This window comes from Manacus vitellinus, unplaced genomic scaffold (assembly GCF_001715985.3).
Source record: "Manacus vitellinus isolate BGI_N305 unplaced genomic scaffold, ASM171598v3 scaffold_0_pilon, whole genome shotgun sequence".
NCBI lineage: Eukaryota > Metazoa > Chordata > Aves > Passeriformes > Pipridae > Manacus > Manacus vitellinus.
In genome coordinates this window covers 27,321,646-27,342,034 of record NW_021938789.1, presented here as the reverse complement: position 1 = coordinate 27,342,034, position 20,389 = coordinate 27,321,646, and the positions used below count along the sequence as shown (strand labels likewise).

The 20,389-nt window shown below is 38.7% G+C and overlaps 1 protein-coding gene across 5 annotated transcripts in view; it reads left to right on the top strand.

Moving 5' to 3' along the window:
• STOX2 (storkhead box 2) overlaps nucleotides 1–19,828 on the top strand; it is a 72,259-nt gene extending 52,431 nt beyond the window's left edge. For all 5 annotated transcript variants that reach the window (XM_008924774.3, XM_018070457.3, XM_018070448.3 and 2 more), the window contains 3 exons: nucleotides 437–589; nucleotides 7,501–9,772; nucleotides 14,116–19,828. In XM_008924774.3, coding sequence (XP_008923022.2) covers nucleotides 437–589; nucleotides 7,501–9,772; nucleotides 14,116–14,311 — 2,621 coding nt within the window. In that variant the 3' untranslated portion in view covers nucleotides 14,312–19,828. The remainder of the gene's footprint in view (nucleotides 1–436; nucleotides 590–7,500; nucleotides 9,773–14,115) is intronic.
• Nucleotides 19,829–20,389: the final 561 nt, after the last annotated feature.

Here is a 20,389-nt window from a genome sequence, read left to right as displayed (position 1 = left end):
GTTACTATTAATAAAAAAATATCGTATCAAGTGGAAATGATAGGTGATCCATACCACTATCCTTTGAAGGGGAGTGAAATCTCCCCTTTTATGTCCAGAGAAATACATGCAACTATTTTGTTTGTGCAGTTACCTAGTAGGATGTTAAGCATGAGGTTTTGCAACCATGAGTACTAATTTGTTGGCATTTTTCTGAATCTGTCTATTGCACCCTTTGAGAAACTATGTCTGCATAGCATATATCTCCCATTTTCCAAAGTTCACCATGTCTAAGTTTTGAAATAAGCTGTTGGATGGTTCTCTGTTGCAAGGGTTTTATCTCTAGCCCAGTAGTAGAGAGCTCTGAGAATTCTTGCTAGTTGTATCTCTACATCCTTGTTCTATGAGCAGAGTTTTAAACAAAATGCTTCATTGCACATGTGTTGTCTTTTTACAGGTGATGTATCACCCATCAGCATGTCTCCCATCACTCAGTCACAGTTTATTCCACTTGGGGAAATCCTTTGCCTGGCCATCTCAGCAATGAACTCTGCCCGAAAACAAGTCACACAAGAAGCACTAATGGAGCACCTAACCACCTGCTTCCCAGGTAACCAGTCATTAATAAATCATCGGTTAGATGAGTGCATGTCTGTAAAAGGGCAGTTAAACAATCCTCAGTCCCTTCTGGATGGGGATATTGACTAATCCTGACATGCTAAGCAAAAGTAAAAGGATGCCTTAGGGTTCTAATCTTAGAACTTTTTCTTTATTCTTAAACATATGGAGAATTGAGTTCTCTGTGATAAGGCCATTCTTGTGAGATGCATTTTGCAGGGTTAATTCCTGACTTTATGTAAATAATAAAAATTACTTGAGGTACTAAACAACAAGCTGTTGGCTTGTTTCTTTTTCAGATAGTATCAGAATAAGCTTGTTTGTGATTTTTCTCACATTTTTCTCTATCATAGTCAAAGGACTTTAGCACTTCTTTGGTAGCTATGGGAAAAAAAGCATGATGTGTCATAGCCAGAGCAGACTTATTTCACCTTGTGGCTTTCAAGCCAGTTGTAGCTAACTCATAAGAGCTCTGTTGACATCATTCAACCAGTTCATTGTCCAGTCTCCATAGAGATAACCTCATTGAGGTCTCATTAGAGAATTCTCTCCTAAAGAGCAGAATTCTCACATGCTCCATGTCTTCTTCCACCTGGAATAGGCTCTCAATGTGTGGCGTGATGCAAGTTGTAGAGTCCAGTGACAATGATGTGCCTGCTTCAGGCAGAGGTTATATTTAGACTGAAAGGACGATGTCAGCCTGCTTTCCAGGGATTTTCAGATCCTTCTTGGATACAGTTCTGGCTTTTGCTTCTACACTGCCCTTGCTTGAAAAATAATAAAACAAAAGATTTAAAGATAACTTGACAACTCTCTTCATAACTAAACCAAAAAAGTCTGGAGAGCCATAGCTACACTTGCTGTGTTGATAAATGCTGGTGAACTGTTCAGAAGATATTCTTGGAAGCACTTGATAATACTTATGAAATGGTAAATGGAAATTATTTCGGATTAAAGATACTGTAACATCAAAAAGAGGAATCCTGTGACAGGAATGTGCTCTTCAATATGCTGCTTCACTACTGGCCCTCTGTGTCTGGGGCTGGTGAATTGTGCAAAATGCATCTTACAGAGACATTTTAATTGTGGTGCAAAAGCATTGGGCAGAGGTTTACTGCTCAAGAGAGCACAGCTTCTTCATTTGTGTTTTGTATGATTCCGGGCAAGATGTTTAACTATTCTGTGCCTGCATTTACAATTCTCTAAAGTAGTTGAGAAACTTCTCCACTGTACCTATTTTACAGTTGCAAAAAGCAGCTAATGCAAAATGCTTCAGCAGGAAAACTACTGATGCATCTGTCTCATCTAGGCAACCTAACCATAGCCATGATCTGCTGTCTGGAATTTTTTTCCTTACATTTCAGAGCAAGAGTTACTTAAAGCCTTGAAGGTTACATGGCTTTTGCTATAACTGGTAGTAAGTTCTGAGATTTTAAAATGTAATTCTGGATTGAGAGTTGTGTTTGGAATAAACAGTTTTATCTGACATTTAATAATCGCACAGTGGAAAAAAATACTGTAAGCATATTTTGTAAATACTGGCTTTCTCTCCCAGTTTGTAGTTTTGTTTATCAGTAGTTTTTTTTCCAGTATGCTTGGCTGATTTTGAAAATACTGGTAAAAGTTGAAAGGTAAGGGATAGAATACAAAGAAGTCAAAATTCACAATTGTAATTCCTTTTAAATTTTGATGATTTTTTTTTACCAAGTCATCTCTTCTGTATAGCTGTGTACTAGAAGAATTCCGTAGATTCCAAGTATTCTTTCAGTGATTCTATCAATATTTTTATATAAATATTATTGCATGGTGGAAATTATACTCTATTGGTGGCATCCCTTGAGTTTCTTGGGAGCATGATTATCAGTAGACTTGATGTGTTGTGCTATTCTTGTTAGACAGAACCAAACATGAAAAATAATTCAGCAGGCTGGATTATTTTCTAGACACCGCTCAGAAGAAGCCTGAGGCAAGTTAGCACATAGTTTCTTGCTGCCTTTTTTTTTTTCCGCTAGCCATTGCCATGTGAATTTCTCAAGTCTGAGATAAAAAAAGAGAGCCTCACTTCCCAAAATGTAAAGAAAGTTATTTGAAGAAAAAAGAAATCCACCAAATTGTTGTCCAGTTATTTCCCTTCTCTAGAGAAATGCTTTTCTCTACCAGCCATGACATGTTTAGCATAGCAAGCATACATGTTCTCTTAGCATATGAGGATTATCTGAAGAATTTATTCTTTCCAGTAAAGAGAACTTCTTATGCTAAGTGATATTTTTCACTTGTCTGCTCAAACTCTCTAATAAATCAACTGTAGCTTTTTGAGCCCTTGTATTCTCTGTGGCTGTTTTAAAATATCTGATGTCATCTCATATTCTGATAATTTATTTTTCCTAATTAGGTGCTGATGCTCTGAGGGAGAGGAGAGCATTACCACTGTAGATATATCTGTTATTGTCACATAACATCTCTGTATCTTTTCATGTAGCAGCACTTGTCTGCCTGTGTTGTTTGTGTTTTAATGAACAGATGCTTCACTGCGTTTCATGGTGTGGATAAATTTCCTAAGACCCCAGATGCTATTCTCAAAACTGCCTGAGAATAATAAACCTTTTTCCTCAGTGCAGGGTCTTACAGTTGCAGTCTAGCCCTCTAGTTTGCTGAGCCATTGTGCAGGCATAAATCTGGGCCATGGCTCTATCTGAAATAAGGTATGCTAATTATTTATAACATCACATAGCAACCACTCCACATCCTTAACTAGTATTTCATGAGCCAATCAGAGTATTTCTTTTATCCCTTGTTAAGCCTTAGCATCAGCTCAGGAGAAAATCATTTTAGCAGATTTAACACCATTTAAATACTAGTTGAGATGTATTTTTCATGAATTTTTTTTATTCAAAAAGTTTGTAATGATAATGCACATCTTATTTGTGGTTTCTGTTATTTGTCAGGTTTTTAAAAAAGCAAGAGGCTGCTCCTGCACCTGCTCCATTATTCTCACTTAGAATTAAACAATGAGATGTTTGCACAGCCTTATTTTGTAATTTATTGACCATGGTTTAAATCCCATACATTAAATGTAAATCTTTGAAATCCAGTATAAGGAGCTAAGAATGTAACCTCTGTTCTGTGTTTGGCAACCAGACCCTCTTATCTGTATGAACATGGATGAAGAAAACATCAAGCCTTAGTCTGTGCTGCCTTTAATAAGGATATTTTTCTTTCTTCTCCCAAATTTTGTCTACAATATATTGTCCATATTTAAATAATTTTAAGATGTTCAAAATTTCAAAGTAGAAAATACATGTGTATTGGACTAGGTAGGTTACTTTTGAAGCAAACAGTTTTCTGAAAGCTGGCAAATTCCTCTGACATTCACCTTTATAATTGTTCACTCTCTAAATATGTGAAGTATATGTGTAGCACTTAAAAGAAGTGTCTTACATTAACTGAGTTCACTCTAGGTCAGTGTTCTTTGTGAGCAGCAAACAAGACATAATCTTCTGTCTGGAAGCTCAGTGGATGGCATAGTAGACTCTCTTGAGATACGGAAAATGTACATGTCTGATGATTCAGTGTCCAGACAGTTTCTGCTTTTGAATTATTAAACCACTACATAATCTTAAATAACACCACTGCTGTCATGCAATATTTTATGTGCTAGAGTCTCTAAGCTACTGGGGTTTTTTCCTTTGTTTCTATTAATGGAGGAAGGGAGACCATAAGGAGACTTTTGAATGCAGGGGGGTAGGTTGTGTATAGACATGATGTGGGCAGATTGCTGTAAAGAGAAAAGTCTTGAGAAAGTCAAGAAATCTGTATTTAAAATAGGAACAAGGGGAGCCAGGGTAACGTCATTGCTCCTGTCTGCCATGCAGGAAAGCATAAGTTGAGTTTGGGTCTGTTTCTGCTTTTGTAAGTACCTGACAGAGCTCAGAACAAAACCCATAACTACCCTTAGCTGGCAATGCTGAGCTTCAAAGATCTAACATCTACCATCATCATTGCTGGCTTAGTGAACCACAGAGATGTACTGTGTCCTAGGAGTAATGAAAGTGATAGTCTTAAACTCCAGAGAGAAGGCTGACATGATTGAGTTTACAGTGACTGTCCAGGCACAATAATTTTTTTTTCCTGGTGTTTATCTGCACATTCTCCGTTCACAGGAGTTAGTCAGTTAGTGTAACTACTGTGCATCCAGTGTTTAGGGACCCACTTACCCAACATATTGTAGCCATTATGGTTTACTGGGTGAAAAATACATATTATGTTATTATTTTAATAGTATTATATTATTATTTTTGCCTAAAGTAGTGTAAAACCTCAGAACATCCATTTCAGTCTCTTTCCCTAACTTTTCTGTAAGCTCCCAGGAGAAATATTTTCATTGCTTTTATTTTCGTTCTGATGTTTTTGAAACATCATGTTAAGAAAAGTCTTATAAGTAAAATAGGGATGAAGAACCAAGTTCTCACAAAGGTTAGTACGTGTTTGTAAGCTCCTGGAAACATGCAATGGATTGGGCAGATTGTTTATGTAGAGGAAGGAAGAGTAAGTGCAGAGTAAGTGCACCTCAACTGGGCTGGGGTTGGACCCTGCAGTGCATTTTCAGCACGGAATGGAGAAACAAATGAGCTTGAGTTTTGGGGTCATCCACTTCCTGTCATCATGCAAGGCATAATGGAAAAGGGGTGGTGTTACCCAAGCAGAAGTAGCAGCTCCACCGCAGGAAAGAAGAGATTAGATGACCGCTGGTTGTTATGGGAATCGAAATCACTCTGTGTTCCTGTGTGTTACCAAAAGCTCATACAGATGACAACCCACTCTCAGGTTGCCACTGCCTCACAATCCAGAGGAAGCTCACCATATTGTTTACTTCAGTTCAGAGAGATTTGGAATTTTGGGCTAGGGAGGGGTAGTCCTTTTCTTCCCCAGCTCTCTAGATTTCAGCTTTTCCCACCTATTGCTATTTCTGGTATGTTAGCTCATCCAGGAGTTCTGGGGGTCTTCGTTACTCCGTCTAGGATTACTACATAAAGTGTGGACACCTGCATGAAAAGGAGACAAAAACACTCCTGATTCTTCATATTTTTTTCTAATTTTCAGTCTCATTTATGCTCTCAAGTTATATCCTGTCTTCACTGTTCTTCCTTCCTGTGTTTGGATTGGCCCTAATCTTTCAGCTCTATGGACTGTGCATGAAATATGTTTACTGCCCCCGTGTACTTCTCCCTGATGCCTTCTGTGCTGTAACTGCTTTCACTCATGTCCATGTTATTTCTAACACTTTGCCATTTCCCTTGTAAGATTTTATTTACAGATATGAACAGTATGGTCATGTCAGTAAGTTCAAACAACGTTCCATAAGGAATATTTACTATGTTGCCTGCAACCCAGTTGCAAGAAAGAGGATGAGTTAAGGAATTAGTACAACTTCTCTTTTTCTTGTTGCTAATCATTTGGTGGAGGTGTTGCTGTCATCCTCATGTTTGCTTACCCAAGGAGATCAGTGAGCTAGCAGGCTCCAACATGTTGGAGAAGAGTTGGGGACTAGACTCTATGTACTTGCTACTGGAGATACCGTGTTTGTGACAGGTACCCATGGTTGAAATTTTTCCATCTAAGTTGGCTTGGATACGAGTACGGGTGCTGACCAAATGACTTCCTGAGTTCCCTTCCAACCTAAGTCGCTCTCTGATGCCTTTTTTTTTTCCCTAGATTACTTTTGTTTAAAAGAAAACCAGAGTAAATAATATTAGCTATTTTAGTTTAAAATAGACTGCACAAACTTTTGAAAAACATTTCTCTAGTTCTAAAAATATAAACAAGACCAATACTCAGCATTAAAATGCATTTTAGTTCAACAAAATGTATTGATTGAAGATAGCTTTTTCCACTGAAAACTTGGAAGTATTTTTATTTTTTATTCAGCATAAACAGATTTTTTTAAATTAACCTGTGAACTAAAGTTCTTGTTTCCTTAACTCTAGATGGAACTTACTTCTATACACAACATGCTAACTCAGTATTTTATCTGATTAAAGTATTGAAGACTTGGTCCTGCACTCTGAACCCAGCAGACCTACTGGTAGTGGGAAGGACCAGGCTCCCAGTGCTGAGTCTACCATATGGCGTTGGTGCAGGCTTGTTGTATTTGTCCCTTTCTCAGTATGCAAGACATGTGCTTAGGTAGTGTCCCTTGCATCTCACACGAAAGGCAAGGAACTCTGAGGAGCAAATAACTAAATCTGTAACTTCCAGCATAATGGAAAAGTGTGCTTGGGTAAGATGAACTGAATCATTCAGGATGTGTCTTTTTTTGGAGAAGCCGATATAGTTCAAACATGCTTTAATGGGAGAGTAAATCAGTTCAATCAAGTTTGTGATGAAGGGGCAGTTTGAGGGAATGCCTTTTTTTTCTTTGTAGTATTCTTCTGTGGAAAAACAACTTAGGCATCCAAAGTAACAAATAACCACTGCTTTATATGTGACAAGGCATTTTAAGAATAGTTCTGGTGAATTGGGATATAAATATTAGTTGGAAGAAGAATAAAAGTGAAATGTTTCCCCTGACACTCTTTTATTTTCAGTGATTCCATCTTATACCTTACGGTCACCTGCACAGTGGAACTGACTAGAAATTCTTGAGTTCTCTCCTTTTTTTTTTTTTTTAACATTTTATTAATGGCCTCTTTTCTATTTAATTAATAATTGATATGTCGGAAGGGTAGGAGATGAGTGGAGAAACAAACAGAGAAAAGAATGCCTAACAAAATGTTTTACTGGAGTTGTTTGCTCAGCATATTCCAGCTTGTACGTTGGGAAAAACAGCTTTTTGTTGGGGAGGGGGGAACCAGAGAGTTCTGCGGTTTTATGCAGTCCCTAATATGTCTTTACTGTCATTTCTAGGAGTTCCAACACCCAGTCCAGAAATCCTTCGACATACTTTGAATATGCTTGTACGGGAGAGGAAAATATACCCAACTCCGGATGGTTATTTCATTGTAACCCCGCAGACTTACTTTATAACACCATCTCTCATAAGAACTAACAGTAAATGGTACCATTTGGATGAGAGGATACCTGACAGGTCTCAATGTACCTCTCCCCAACAAGGAACTATAACTCCCTCCACCTCGGGATGCGTCAGGGACCGAACGCTACCCAAAAACCACTGCGACTCCTGCCATTGTTGCAGAGAAGACATGCACAGCATGCATGCATCTACCCTACAGAGGAAATCAGCAAAAGACTGTAAAGACTCATACTGTCCTCCCTCATTATGTCAGGTCCCACCTACTGAGAAAAGTAAAAGTACTGTCAATTTTTCATATAAAGCAGAGACACTCACAAAGCCTAAGGATGTAGAAAAGCAGTCTAAGAAATTTGGACTCAAATTATTCCGATTAAGTTTTAAGAAGGACAAGACAAAACAGTTGGCAAATTTCTCTGCCCAGTTTCCTCCAGAGGAGTGGCCACTAAGGGACGAGGACACCCCTACCACTATACCTAGAGAGGTAGAAATGGAGATTATCAGGCGCATTAACCCAGACTTGACTGTGGAAAATGTCATGAGACACACTGCACTAATGAAGAAACTTGAAGAAGAAAAAGCTCAACGAAGCAAAGCGGGATCTTCAGCTCACCACAGTGGACGAAGTAAAAAGAGCAGGAATCACAGAAAGTCTCATGGGAAATCGAGGTCGCACAGCAAGACCCGGGTATCCAAAGGAGACCCATCAGATGGCTCTCATTTGGATATACCTGCTGAAAGGGAGTATGAGTTCTATGACCCCTTGACTAGATCCCCACGGGAAGGCTGTTTTATAATAGAACACAAGGGAGATAATTATATAATGCACAGCAATCCTAACATGATTGAATCTCACTTTCCCATGACACCAGAGTGGGATGTGTCTGGTGAGCTGGCCAAAAGAAGAACTGAAATGCCTTTCCCTGAACCTTCCAGGGGAAGCTCTCACTCCAAGGTCCATCGGAGCCACAGCCATACACAGGATAGAAGATCGAGGAATGAGCGGTCCAGTAAGGCTAAAGAAAGGTCTAGATCCATGGATAACTCCAAGGGACCTCTGGGCTCAGCAACTTTAGGAACACCTGAAGATCTAGGTGAAGGCTGTAGCCCAGATGACCAAACAACTAGCCAAACTTACATTGACGATAGTACCTTAAGGCCATCTCAGTCATCAACGCTCAGTCATCAAAGGGCTCTGATTTCATCTGCAAGCTACAAAGAGACTTGCATCCCTGAAAAAGCCAGTGGCAGTGTAGAAACCCCCAGTTCTTGTAGCTTATTGGAACAAAGCAAGCTTACAGAGAATTTGCCATCGTATAGTGAGCTCAACTCCTGCACAACAAAATCTGCAGTCGATGACTATTTTCAGTGCAACACATCCAGTGAGACTGTGCTGACTGCTCCATCACCACTGGGAAAGAATAAAGAGGATCATGATACGCTCACAGGGACAGATGGGCTCAAAAAAATGACTCCCGCAGAAAGACAGGCTCAACATATTGCAAGGGAGCCTGGGGTGCACAAGGAGGAGTCCCCAAAGGGCCCAAGCAGTGGTTCAGCGGTTGCCGGACAAACTCCAGAGGTGATTGCAAATGGGCGGCTGGTTCAACACCATAGTGCTGAATCAAGTAGCCTTGATAAAAGGAAAGAAATATTTAGCAAGGATACACTCTTTAAACCTCTGCACAACACTCTTTCTGTGAATAGTTATCATAAGTCTAACACACCTCTGCTAAAGCCCCATCAAAAGACGCCCTCTGACACGTTGCCAGTCAGATGTGAAAAACTTGAACAAGCGATAGTAACCTCAGTCACACAAGTCATGCCCGTTTCTCAGAGACAGCAAGAGACAGCCGGGAACCAGGAGGCCTCCTTCGACTACTACAACGTATCTGATGATGATGACTCAGAGGAAGGAACCAACAAAAATGCTGAGGAAGAAAAGAATAGGGATGATGTTGGTACAATGCAGTGGCTCCTAGAGAGAGAAAAGGAGAGAGATCTGCAGCGGAAGTTTGAGAAGAATCTTACTCTTCTCACCCCGAAGGAAACAGAAAATAGCAACAACCAGAGAGCCACCCACTCAGCCCGCCTGGACAGCATGGACAGCAGCAGCATTACTGTGGACAGCGGGTTCAACTCTCCACGGTAGGACTGTCACATTCATTGCAGCTTTACAGACTAGGAAGTTCCATTTATAGTTATATGTGTGTGATATTGGTGACAGAATGTAGGGCTGTATTAAACAATTTCACACATTTTCAGACAGTGTTTTCTCTGGAATCTTCTATTCAGATGTGTGGGTTTCCCACCATACCGTAAGAAGGCAATGACCATTTGCGGCATTGACTCTGTATTAGTTCATTCTTCTGTTTGCTGAAAACCTCCCTGTATCTTTTTTTTTCTGTATTAAACTTGGTTTTGCATTTAGAATAGAAGGGATGAGCTTGTGTTACTGCCCCCTTCCCTTTCCCTCTAAGATACTATCAACGAGACTAATGGGAAGACTAGGCATCACTAGGTGGCATAATCTTTGGCTCAGACAAAAACGGGAAATTATATTGTTTTGTGTTTGGTCTTTTTTGTTTGCTTTCTTCACAAATGTCGGAAGTATATCTAGTTACCATCCAAACTGGTGAGACTGGAACAGCCACTCCCCCTACAGTGCTTAAAGTGCTCAGGATATTTGAACTTCAGAGGTGATTCAACGCTGCATCAGCTGAGAGAGAGGTGCCTTGCCTAAGATGCTTGGGAAAAGAGTCCAGGTGTTTGCATGTGGTGGTGCTGGTTAGTAATTTCCATTCCAGAGCTTTCAGACATCATGGAAGTCTCAGTGTGCTGGAAGTCTTACAGGTGTAGGGAGGAGAGAGTTGCTGGTACGTTCCCTACCCTGGAGATTTCACAAGCTCATTTCCAGGTTTAGAATCCTTTACTGGAGCCTTTTTCCTTGTCTCTCTGACCTTTGGCAGTGCTAGCTCCTTGATGGAATTGAGCTTGACCAGTTTTGTTTGGCCTGGATAGCAACCCATCAGAGTTCAGAAGAATGACTCTAAGAACACAGAAATGATTTACCATAGTAGTTTTCTTACAGTGTGTTACTTAAGCTTAAATTATTTATTACCTGTGCTTAACAATAAAACCTTCAAGAGTGGGTTTGTATTAGGTGAAAAAAGGTTGGGTTTTTTTGCTTTGTTTTTTTGTTTTGGTTTTTGCCTTTTTTTTTTCCTCTGTAAATCGTGTTCTTATTCCACAGAAATATGTGGGTTTTTACATCTATAGCAAAGGCTTCCAGAAAGGCATGTGAAAAATTTTGTGTTTCTACGCAGGACTAAATTTCATTTTCAGTTGAAGTCCTGTCATTGTGAAATAAATTCCTTTGGATTTGATGGCTACTCCCATTTGATGTCAATGACAAGGCAACAATTAGTGAGCCTCATGCAGCATGCAGTAATTATCAAACTAGAGCAGGCTTTTAGCAAATGTATAATTTTTCTGAGTAAAATAATGAAAAATAATTTGAGTAAATTGTACCACTTACACTGAGTTCACCCTAAAAAAGAAACTTGAGAAGGTTTTGAATTTGTTTGTGTTACTGATTGTTCTGCAGATGCTTCTCATCTTTCTCATGTACAACTGTTGTATGAAGCTGTTTGCACTGTTCTTTTTTAAATGTAATCTCTTCCTTTAGTTGAAGTGCTATACTTGCAGCTGGTTTTTGTGGGGGAGTATGTCATGGTGTTTGCTTCTTGCTCAACCTGCCTTACTCCACAGAGTATGAGTCACCTCCAGGATAGGATATCAACTGGATTAAAAATCAGTTCTTGGACTACTTTTGTATGCTAGCTGAATATCAAACTTGTGTTTCTGGTTAATGCAAAGGTAGACATTTTCTTCCCTAATTATTTACATAAAAGCTAAAATTTCTGTTTAACATAAACTTACTAGCAAGAGAACAGAATATGTGAGCATATAGTCTGGATATTTCAAAGGCTTTTTCATGAGCTTTACATCAAAATTATTAAATTTGATGATTTTGCTGAGTTTTGGCCACTCCTTGGTATAAGTCTATAAAAATAAATTGAGCTGAGGGTGAATTCAGCCCTTTGGCTATAATTACCATGCTGTTATTACTTTCCTACCTTAGAACAAAAAAAATCCAACTAGATCTGACAGCATCCATTAGCAGATACCTAGGGAAGAGTATAAGAACAGGACATGCATGTAAGTGATGTTCCTCAGGTATATTCTTTAAGCGTTCACTGATGATATAACTTTCGACTTCCTGCCTCCACTGATGATGTGACTCTCTACTTCCTGAGGTGAGGTGGTATCTTTTCATTCAAACTGAAGTGTGCAACATTGCTAGGGAATCAAAATGACCAATTCCAGACTATGAAAGAAGAAGTATATGTTTAAAATGTGACAACTTGAAAAAAGGACAGTAAAACAAAAAACCAAACGAAACAAAAAAAACCCCAAACAAACAAAAACAAAGAAACCAACTAGATGTAGTTACAGAGATTTGCAATGGTTGTTTGACTTCCAAAGTATTTTGTTTCAAAGTTTGTGAACATACCAATCACCACTGGGAAGAAATCCTCACAATATTTTGTGTATTGCTTTTATGCAAGTTTATATAGTAAATATAAACTTAGCTGTCAAGATTAATTTTATTCCTTTATTCTTAGAGCTTATAGAATACTGTTGCTCCTTTGTCATCTAAAAAAAGAGGTGGTCATAATTTTGACATTACTTTGCATGCAAAATTCTTGCTGCAGTCTTTGTGTGTACATGTTGTAATGGTCAGTTTGTAATACCAGAATTGAAAATGATCTGGAATTAGTGGTCCCATAAGGAATGATACAGTACTGAATCATCTCTGAAAACCAAGGTTTGCATCTATTTTCATTAAAAAGCAGAGGGAGAAGAATCAAAAAATGAGCAACAGAAGTGCACCATATGTCATTGCAGCTCACAGAAATTACATACTATATACATCACCCATCATAGCTGTTGGGAATTATGGACAGGAAGACACTTATTGGCAGAAGATTATCAGTACCATTTTGATCAATTTAAAAGATCTGTGGAAGTTTTCCTAAAAGCATCATTGATTTTCCAGATTCAGTCAGTTTAAGATTATTTAAATCTGCCCTATAACTAGGCAAGGTGTTTCTTCCTCTATGCCATGCACTGACACATTTCTCCCCTGACACATCCAAAACTGTGCATTCCTATCTTCTCCTGAGGCTAGCACTAATTTTTTTATTTTTTTTTCCTGAAGGCTAGTATTTAACTGAGAGCAGTCCCTGATCTGGCTGGCTGTAAGACTTAGTATCAGGGAAGCAGCAGAAACGTGGCAGGGTCAGGTCCACACAAAGCAGGCAAGAGCTGCCCTTTTCAATAGCAGGTAAATTTAGGTTGACTTTAAACTGACTATGAAACTCTTGTCATCAGTATCTTTGGTTCTAGTGCTTATTTAACAATTACATTCAGTCCTCTAATATATTCTGTAAACATCTCCATAGCAAGTGGTGATGTCATTTTACAGAGAAATAGGGATACAGGTGAAGGTTACATAACCAGGGGCCACATGCTATTTGAAAGCAAATGTCTCTGCACAGGAACACATTATTTGAAGATCAAAAATTACTAAAGACTGTAAAGAGAACAAAAAGAGCAGTAGTGATAAAACTAGTCTTAGCATGCCATGTCTGAGTTTTTTAAAAGTGTAGACTAAAATACAGGCTTCTCTGCCTTCATAATTAGATGTATTAAAAGACTTAATCTTTTAAAGTGCTAAGTGTCCCATCACTCCTGTGAATAAATGATATGTTAGAACTAAAGGAACATTGTCCATTTTCTGATGAAATAGCAGCACTGGTTGTTCAGGGCATGATCACAGACCAGACAGTTAAGATTTCTCAGTATCTTGGTAAGTTGTAATTGTCTCAACTGCAAAGCAAAATTGAAGTGTTATGTTCAGAAGCATTGTGGGTTTAATGTAAAGTAAGATTTTTAGTTAATATTTTTTGTATAAAAACATAGGTGGAAAAGGAAACAACAGAGGATGCTGTGTTACATGATTGCTGTCCTGGCTCTGCTTAGTCACAGAGCTGATTTGATGAAGCTACTTTGTGCAAAAATGCACCAGTCAGGAAAGAAAATTAGTACGTTCAGATGCAAGATGGAAGCTGTTTCTTTGGGTGAAAAATCTAGATGCTTGATACTGGTTCAGCTTACACTTTGTGTGACAGCTTTGGCTGTGCTTAGTGCTGTACCTGTGTGTTACAGTATGATGACTGCTGAGCACCTCTGGAACGCACTTTGGAGGAACATATGTGTAGCATCAAAACAAGGTGACTCATTGATGTGACATTACGTGCAAACACAGGAAACCTATTATAAAACACTCTATTCTCCTTTCCTGTCTGGTAGATATATAGGCATGTCATATATGAGTGTGTATATATATTTCTTTTCCATTCCAGTACTCGTGAGAGCCTGGCATCCAACACTTCAAGTATTGTTGAAAGCAACAGACGTCAGAACCCCGCTCTGAGCCCTGCACATGGAGGCGCAGGCCCAACGTTCAACTTCCGAGCCACTGCAGACCCACCCACAAGTGAAGCTGAGAAACTGCAGAAACCTGCTAACTGCCTGCAAGCTTCTGTCACTAGTGTCTGATAGTCATCCTGCCTCAGATCGTCTGTCTCGTCCTATACAGCAAAGTTTACGACACTGGGACTGATGTTTACATCTTTGGGGAAAAATAAAACAAACATCTCAACCACAGTTTTAGTGTTTACTTAAACTGTGCTGCTATGTAGACTAGGGGCAACAAAGAAATCTTTATTTCGAGGTATTGCTTTTCACATTTGCGGCTCCGTAGCAACAGAATAGCAGTAGGGATAATATGTACACTTTTTGCTTCACTTAATTGTAACTGAGCACATATATGAAAGTCTAGACACTGTAAGTGTAATCTGCATTTTCAATGTCCATGCAGTTGCCAAGTTCATTTAAAAAAATGCCACAGATGTGTGATGCCCCTGGTCAGAAGCTAAACTCTGCTGCAGAGTTGATAATTTTTTACTTCAAAAACTGAGCCACTGCTGAAAGTAACCAGCCAGGATCACCATGAGGAAAAACAATGCCAAACATGACAAGTGATGACCTCAGCTCTGTCTGTGAATTATTAATACTAATCAGTCATTTTCACTGTGCATTTTTGTGACACAATTTTACAAATACCTGTTTAAGCGAGTAAAGGGAGGTTTGGGTTTTGTTTTGATTTGCTTTTTGCTAAGTATGGAGGGTGGGATGGGAGGTGGCTGCTTCTTCTGTTTCAAAAGTATGAGAGATGTTTACTTAATGAGACTTGCTACCTGACCTTCCATAGTCATCAGTGAGGAGGTGAACCTTTGCGTAGAGGGGGGAGTGGGGAGGGAAGGGAAAGATATAACTGTCATGGAGCCACAGTGTGGAGTGACACAAAATATATCAAATGTCTTCAGAATAATTCACATATTTTCAAAAGATAATCTAATTCTTGTGTCACTTCTGGTATTGCAACTTGCCATTAATATAAGAATCAGGATAACTAATTTCTTGGAACAAAAATATCCTTTATGATATAAATGACAAGTATGGCCTGAAGAATTGATTTCTTTCTAGTGGAAGGACATAAATCTATTTTATGTAGCTTATTAAATAGAGTGCCTAAATTAGGCTATTAAAAATAGCATACAGTGTAGTGATTATCAGAGAACAAAATTTAGAGAATTATAAACTTCTGGCCTTTTTATTCAGTGGATGTTATTTGCAATTTAGCATTTTATGGGCATGTCTGGTTTCTAGAAATTAAATGTGTCCACTTGGTTTGCAGTAGAAATCTAAGTCCTGTAGGCACAGTACATCCTAATTGCTCTCCCTAGACTGTTACTCCAACGTAATTAGTACTATTCTAATTACTGCAGAGTAAATTCTACAGATAGTTAAACTCCAAGAGTAATTTTTAGGTATAGGGTCACATTCTGCTCTGTTACTCATGCAACCTGGTAGTGCAACGAACTGACTTTTTTATCAGAACAGACAAACTGGTGAAAGAATAACAAAGATACTAAAATGTGCATCAGCCAAAATTGTTTAATATAAAAGGGATGTTTACCCTATCTAGCTCTTGTAGAACACGAGTGTGAAACCCAACTGTACATATTAAAATCCAGTATTTTCATCAGGTTCTGGTGACGTGTATTACTCTGTATACAAAGTCATTTGAGCTTCACTTATGTTCTCTGTTGTCATCAGAAGTATTTACTGAAGATTCAGCCTTATGTTACACCGTTGGATATAGTTCATTTACTTATAAAACAACTCTCTAACTCTGGACACAATCAGTTTCCAGTTCTGTCAAGAACACCCAGTCAATGCACAGGTCTGTTTTCATTGATTTCAGTGTATAATTTCCATTTCATAGGAGCAATAAGACCTTTCAGTGCACATAAAGGAAATTATTGTGCTTTTGGTTGGTTATCAAAGTCACTTGGCCTTTAGCCTTCTGCCTTATCATACCTTCCAAGATGTGCTCTAATTACCATATAATGCTTTGCATGACGCATCTTATTATTCAATCTGTAACTCCAGCCGTACTTATTCCATGCAAACTGTAGAGTCAGAATTTTTGTGGGGAATTGTCATATACTATGCAGTGGCTGACTGTGATTTTGTTTCTGAGATGAGCTCTGACATCAGCAGTATGTATCAAATCAGTAAATAAAAATGTCGAACCGATAAAATTTACAGTGATGATCTGAAGTACTAACAGCAGTATTAAAATGTGAAGAGCAAAAACAGATTTCACCTTTGGAGAAATAATTGTTTGTCATAAGCTAATCAGAATTTATGCAGGCAGCTGGTTGTACAGAAGACATCGTTCCAACAAAATGCGATAGTACATACCTATGAACTGTATAGTATGTTGTTTCCTAAAGTTCCCAGAGACCAGCAGACAATATAAATGTCATATTAATGTTGACATGGCATTGTACCAATATTAATGTGACTCTTGGAATATGGAATGTAAACAGAAGTTTCAAATAGAAACGTTCTAATCTTGATTTATTTTTTTTCCTTTTAAAATCACAATGGAATATAAGGAAATTCCATCTTGAGGTTCTTGTAACAAAACCACGAGAGTGGAGCTTGAGTGCTTTATGTCGCCCTAATCCTTTGATGAAATCATAGCCTTGTATTATGTGGTTGCTTATCTATCATTCTTCTAATGTATCAATTTAAAGATTTACAGAGTTAGATTAGGTTGAATCTGTATTGTGTTCAACTGTAAAGGGTCAACACAAATCTGTCGGCATTTTGCACACTTAATATGTATTATTATAATACAACATGTTACTTTTGTGGTAATTTTTTTTACACATATAACTACCTCCATGAATTTGATGAGATGCAGCAACATGAAAAGTGTATTGTACAGAGCAAGGTTAAAAACTTTGAAGCATTAGGTCATGGCGTTCTCTTGTGTGTCAATGCTTGCATATGAAGTCATCATGTTTCCATTGCCACGATTTCCTTCTACAGTGTTAAAAAGATGGCTTTCAGATGAGTCACTTAAAGACTTTGACAAGGCTGCATAATTGGGATAGAAGTGAAAGGGAGGCTGAAGCCTTCCATCCTCTCCCCAGTTACTGCTAAATTTCTGCCTGGTAGAACTTGAAAATGTATTTGTAATTTAGAAAATTAGAAACATCTACAGTCTGTGAAATATGATTGACAGTTTGGGGTTTAACAGAAGACACTGTGGGTATTTTCTTGGCAGCCTTCAGATACTTTGGGCCCTACTCTGCCTCCATCTTTGTCAACATTAGTACGTCATGGTTTCTCTGAACTGGCAAGGGTGTTAAAACAGCTCTTCCTTTAATGATATGCACTCTGGTCTCTAGATTGTGTGCATCTAAAACATTTGCTCCTATAGAAATTACCAAGAGCCTTTAATTGACTTTGCTGGGAGCAGTATTAGGGTCCCTACTCAAGGTATGTGCCTATTGTTCGAAGAACATGGGCAAGTTTCCAAGAAGAATTAAGCTGACTTGGAAAAGTAGCCAGCTGCAACAAGCCACCTTTCAAGAGGGAAGAAAGATTTTTCCAAAAACCAAAGGAAGAAAGTGGCAGTTGAACCTAAGCAAATCACATTTATATACAAATCCCGATTTATGAACACTTTTCAGCAAACCTAGTACCATTATCCTGGTGCAAATTAATATACAGTCATCAATTGAGCTAATTTTGCCATTTTAAGTATTTCAGTTAAAAATTAGAAGTCATTATCCATTTGGCTCCATGCACCACTGTAAAATGACTGTTATATGCGAAACGACGTTCACTCAACTTTGAAAAGTAAAAATGTATTGGAAAACAAACATTTTAATGAAAACCGTGGCCTAAGTGTTTGCCAGCAGTAGTCATTTTTAGAAAAGAGAACAAGCAAACCAGTATCCAGAGGCCATCATAAACACAGATAATACTTTGCACTTAAATCACACCTTTTTGCCTGAGGGCCTCGAAGCACTTGACATGGTACCAGCTAAGCCTTGTGAGCCTGTGAAGTAGGCAGAGTTCACTGACCCTGCTTTTTGTCCAGGCCCATTGGAAAAAAGTTGAGGCTAAGAGTCTGCAGACTAATTTATTAACTGGTTGCTTTCTTAAAGTTACTGGAGTAAGTTTAATAGTTAACCAAAGTGTTCCATGTTTATACTCCGAAATTATTCTTTTGATGCATTCACTTTGTTTAAGAGAGAAACTGCTTTACAGCCCTGCAGACACTCTTGGATTAGCAGTGCCAAAACCAAGTTTTCAGTCATACAAGTACTGCCAGCAGTGGTTTTAGAAACAGTTATGTTAATTAGAAATCTGTTTTTCAAATACATTTTGCAGTGCTTTTCCCAACACAATTGTTCAAATTGTTGTGCTGAGAAAGCAAATAGCACTCCTAATCTGTCGTCCTACCCACAGTTTACAATTCTCTTTACTCTTCTGAAGAAAACTGTACAGTATTAGAGAGAAAAGTTCTATTTTTTACAAAATTCTTTTAAAAAAAAAGGTATATATCTAAAATGTTCCCCCCAGCATAAGTAAAGTGCATCGTTCCTGCATGAGAGGCATGCAGTGGACCCACCAAAAGCCAAGCTGGTGCTAGAAGAAAACGGGACTATCACACTTTATAGCGGCGCTCTAAATGTTAGTTTCAGATATGTGAGTGTAAATCTGGCTTAACTCCCCTGATCTCCCGCGGATCTGAGAGAGATGGGAATGGGTCGTTAACTCCATTGAAGCTCAGTTCTGAGCTGAGGGTTTCCGTGTTCCTCCCCCCGCCCCAAGACACTAAATGCAGAGAAGGAGCAGAAGGCCACGCACACGCACCTGGCTCTGGAAAGGCAGCCTGGGCTGAATCCCTGCTGAAACGCACAGCCACCCAGCCGGGATGCCGTGACAGCCGCCACGTGTTCCCCACCTCGGAAGGGTGATTTCCCATGTGGTGCACTGCCCTCGAGTTGTATAGCGGTTAGAGCCACCCGAAGGATACCCACCCAGAAGTATGAAAGGGCCCTTGGAGTAATTGGCACAGATGTTACTTTTATATGTGGAGGAGATTTAAGTTTAAAGGGATCATAATTCTGCAGGTAATTTTCTGTGAGTGACTGAATGTGGCTGTTGCATTAGGTTTAAATGAGTTAATAAATGCAAGTGGGACTTACTGTATGTTAGAAGGGAGTTTTGCAGCCAAGACTGCCTTGTATAAATGTGTTTGCACTGAAAAAAAAAATTAAAAAATTACTTGGTCTCTGGTTGCTGTAAAGGTCATCCAAGATGGATGTTCTGTTTATATTGTATAGTATTTCATATGAAATAATTGCAGTTCATGAAATGTCTTCCCTAACGTTACTGATTTATAACAGCACATTTGTAACATGGTTTTTATTGTGTCAGTGTACCATATTGTAAATGATGATTACTTGTCATGCTTAGTATAATAATTTAAAGGAAAAAAAGGACAGGGATTTTTGTAAGTCTATATTTGAAAGTCCCTCCATATGGTAATATTGTGTTCATGTTGTTTATGTAGTGTTGTGTGAAATATCCATTTTGGATTGTGTTACTTTTTAAGATATTAAATAACATTTGGTTATATGTTCTAAGTGGATTCTTTGCACTCATCGGTGTTTCTAGGATATACTTACGTTTCATTTAGAGAATATACTTACATTTCCATTTAATATGCTGTTTCGCTCCTTCACTTAGAAACCTTGCACAACAAACCAGAAATCTCAGAAAACAAAGGGACATAACAACTTGCTGTGTTCCCCTACACTTTATAAAAGCTCTCTGGGCCATTAAATAAGAGTGCAAGGGAGAAAATTCATCAATTTGAAACATACTGGTTTGGACTGGACATGAAGGTGACAGGTGCAGGGGGAGTGTGATCTCCACTGAATGCATGAGTGCACAGCTGAGATGTACCCGAGCTCCAGGAAATGAGAAGTCCATTGCTGCTAAGACCAACAGGTGTCAAGTACCTCTTTTCCTCTCCTCTCCATCCTCATGAGCCAAAAGAGGACCTGGTGCATACAGCCAAGAGAAAGGGCTCTAACAAGGAGATTTTTTCACAATCTTCAAAAAAAGCTGATGGGAAAGGCCCAAGTGGACAAATGCAGGTGCCATTTTTCCACTCTCTGTCACCACCTGAAAAAA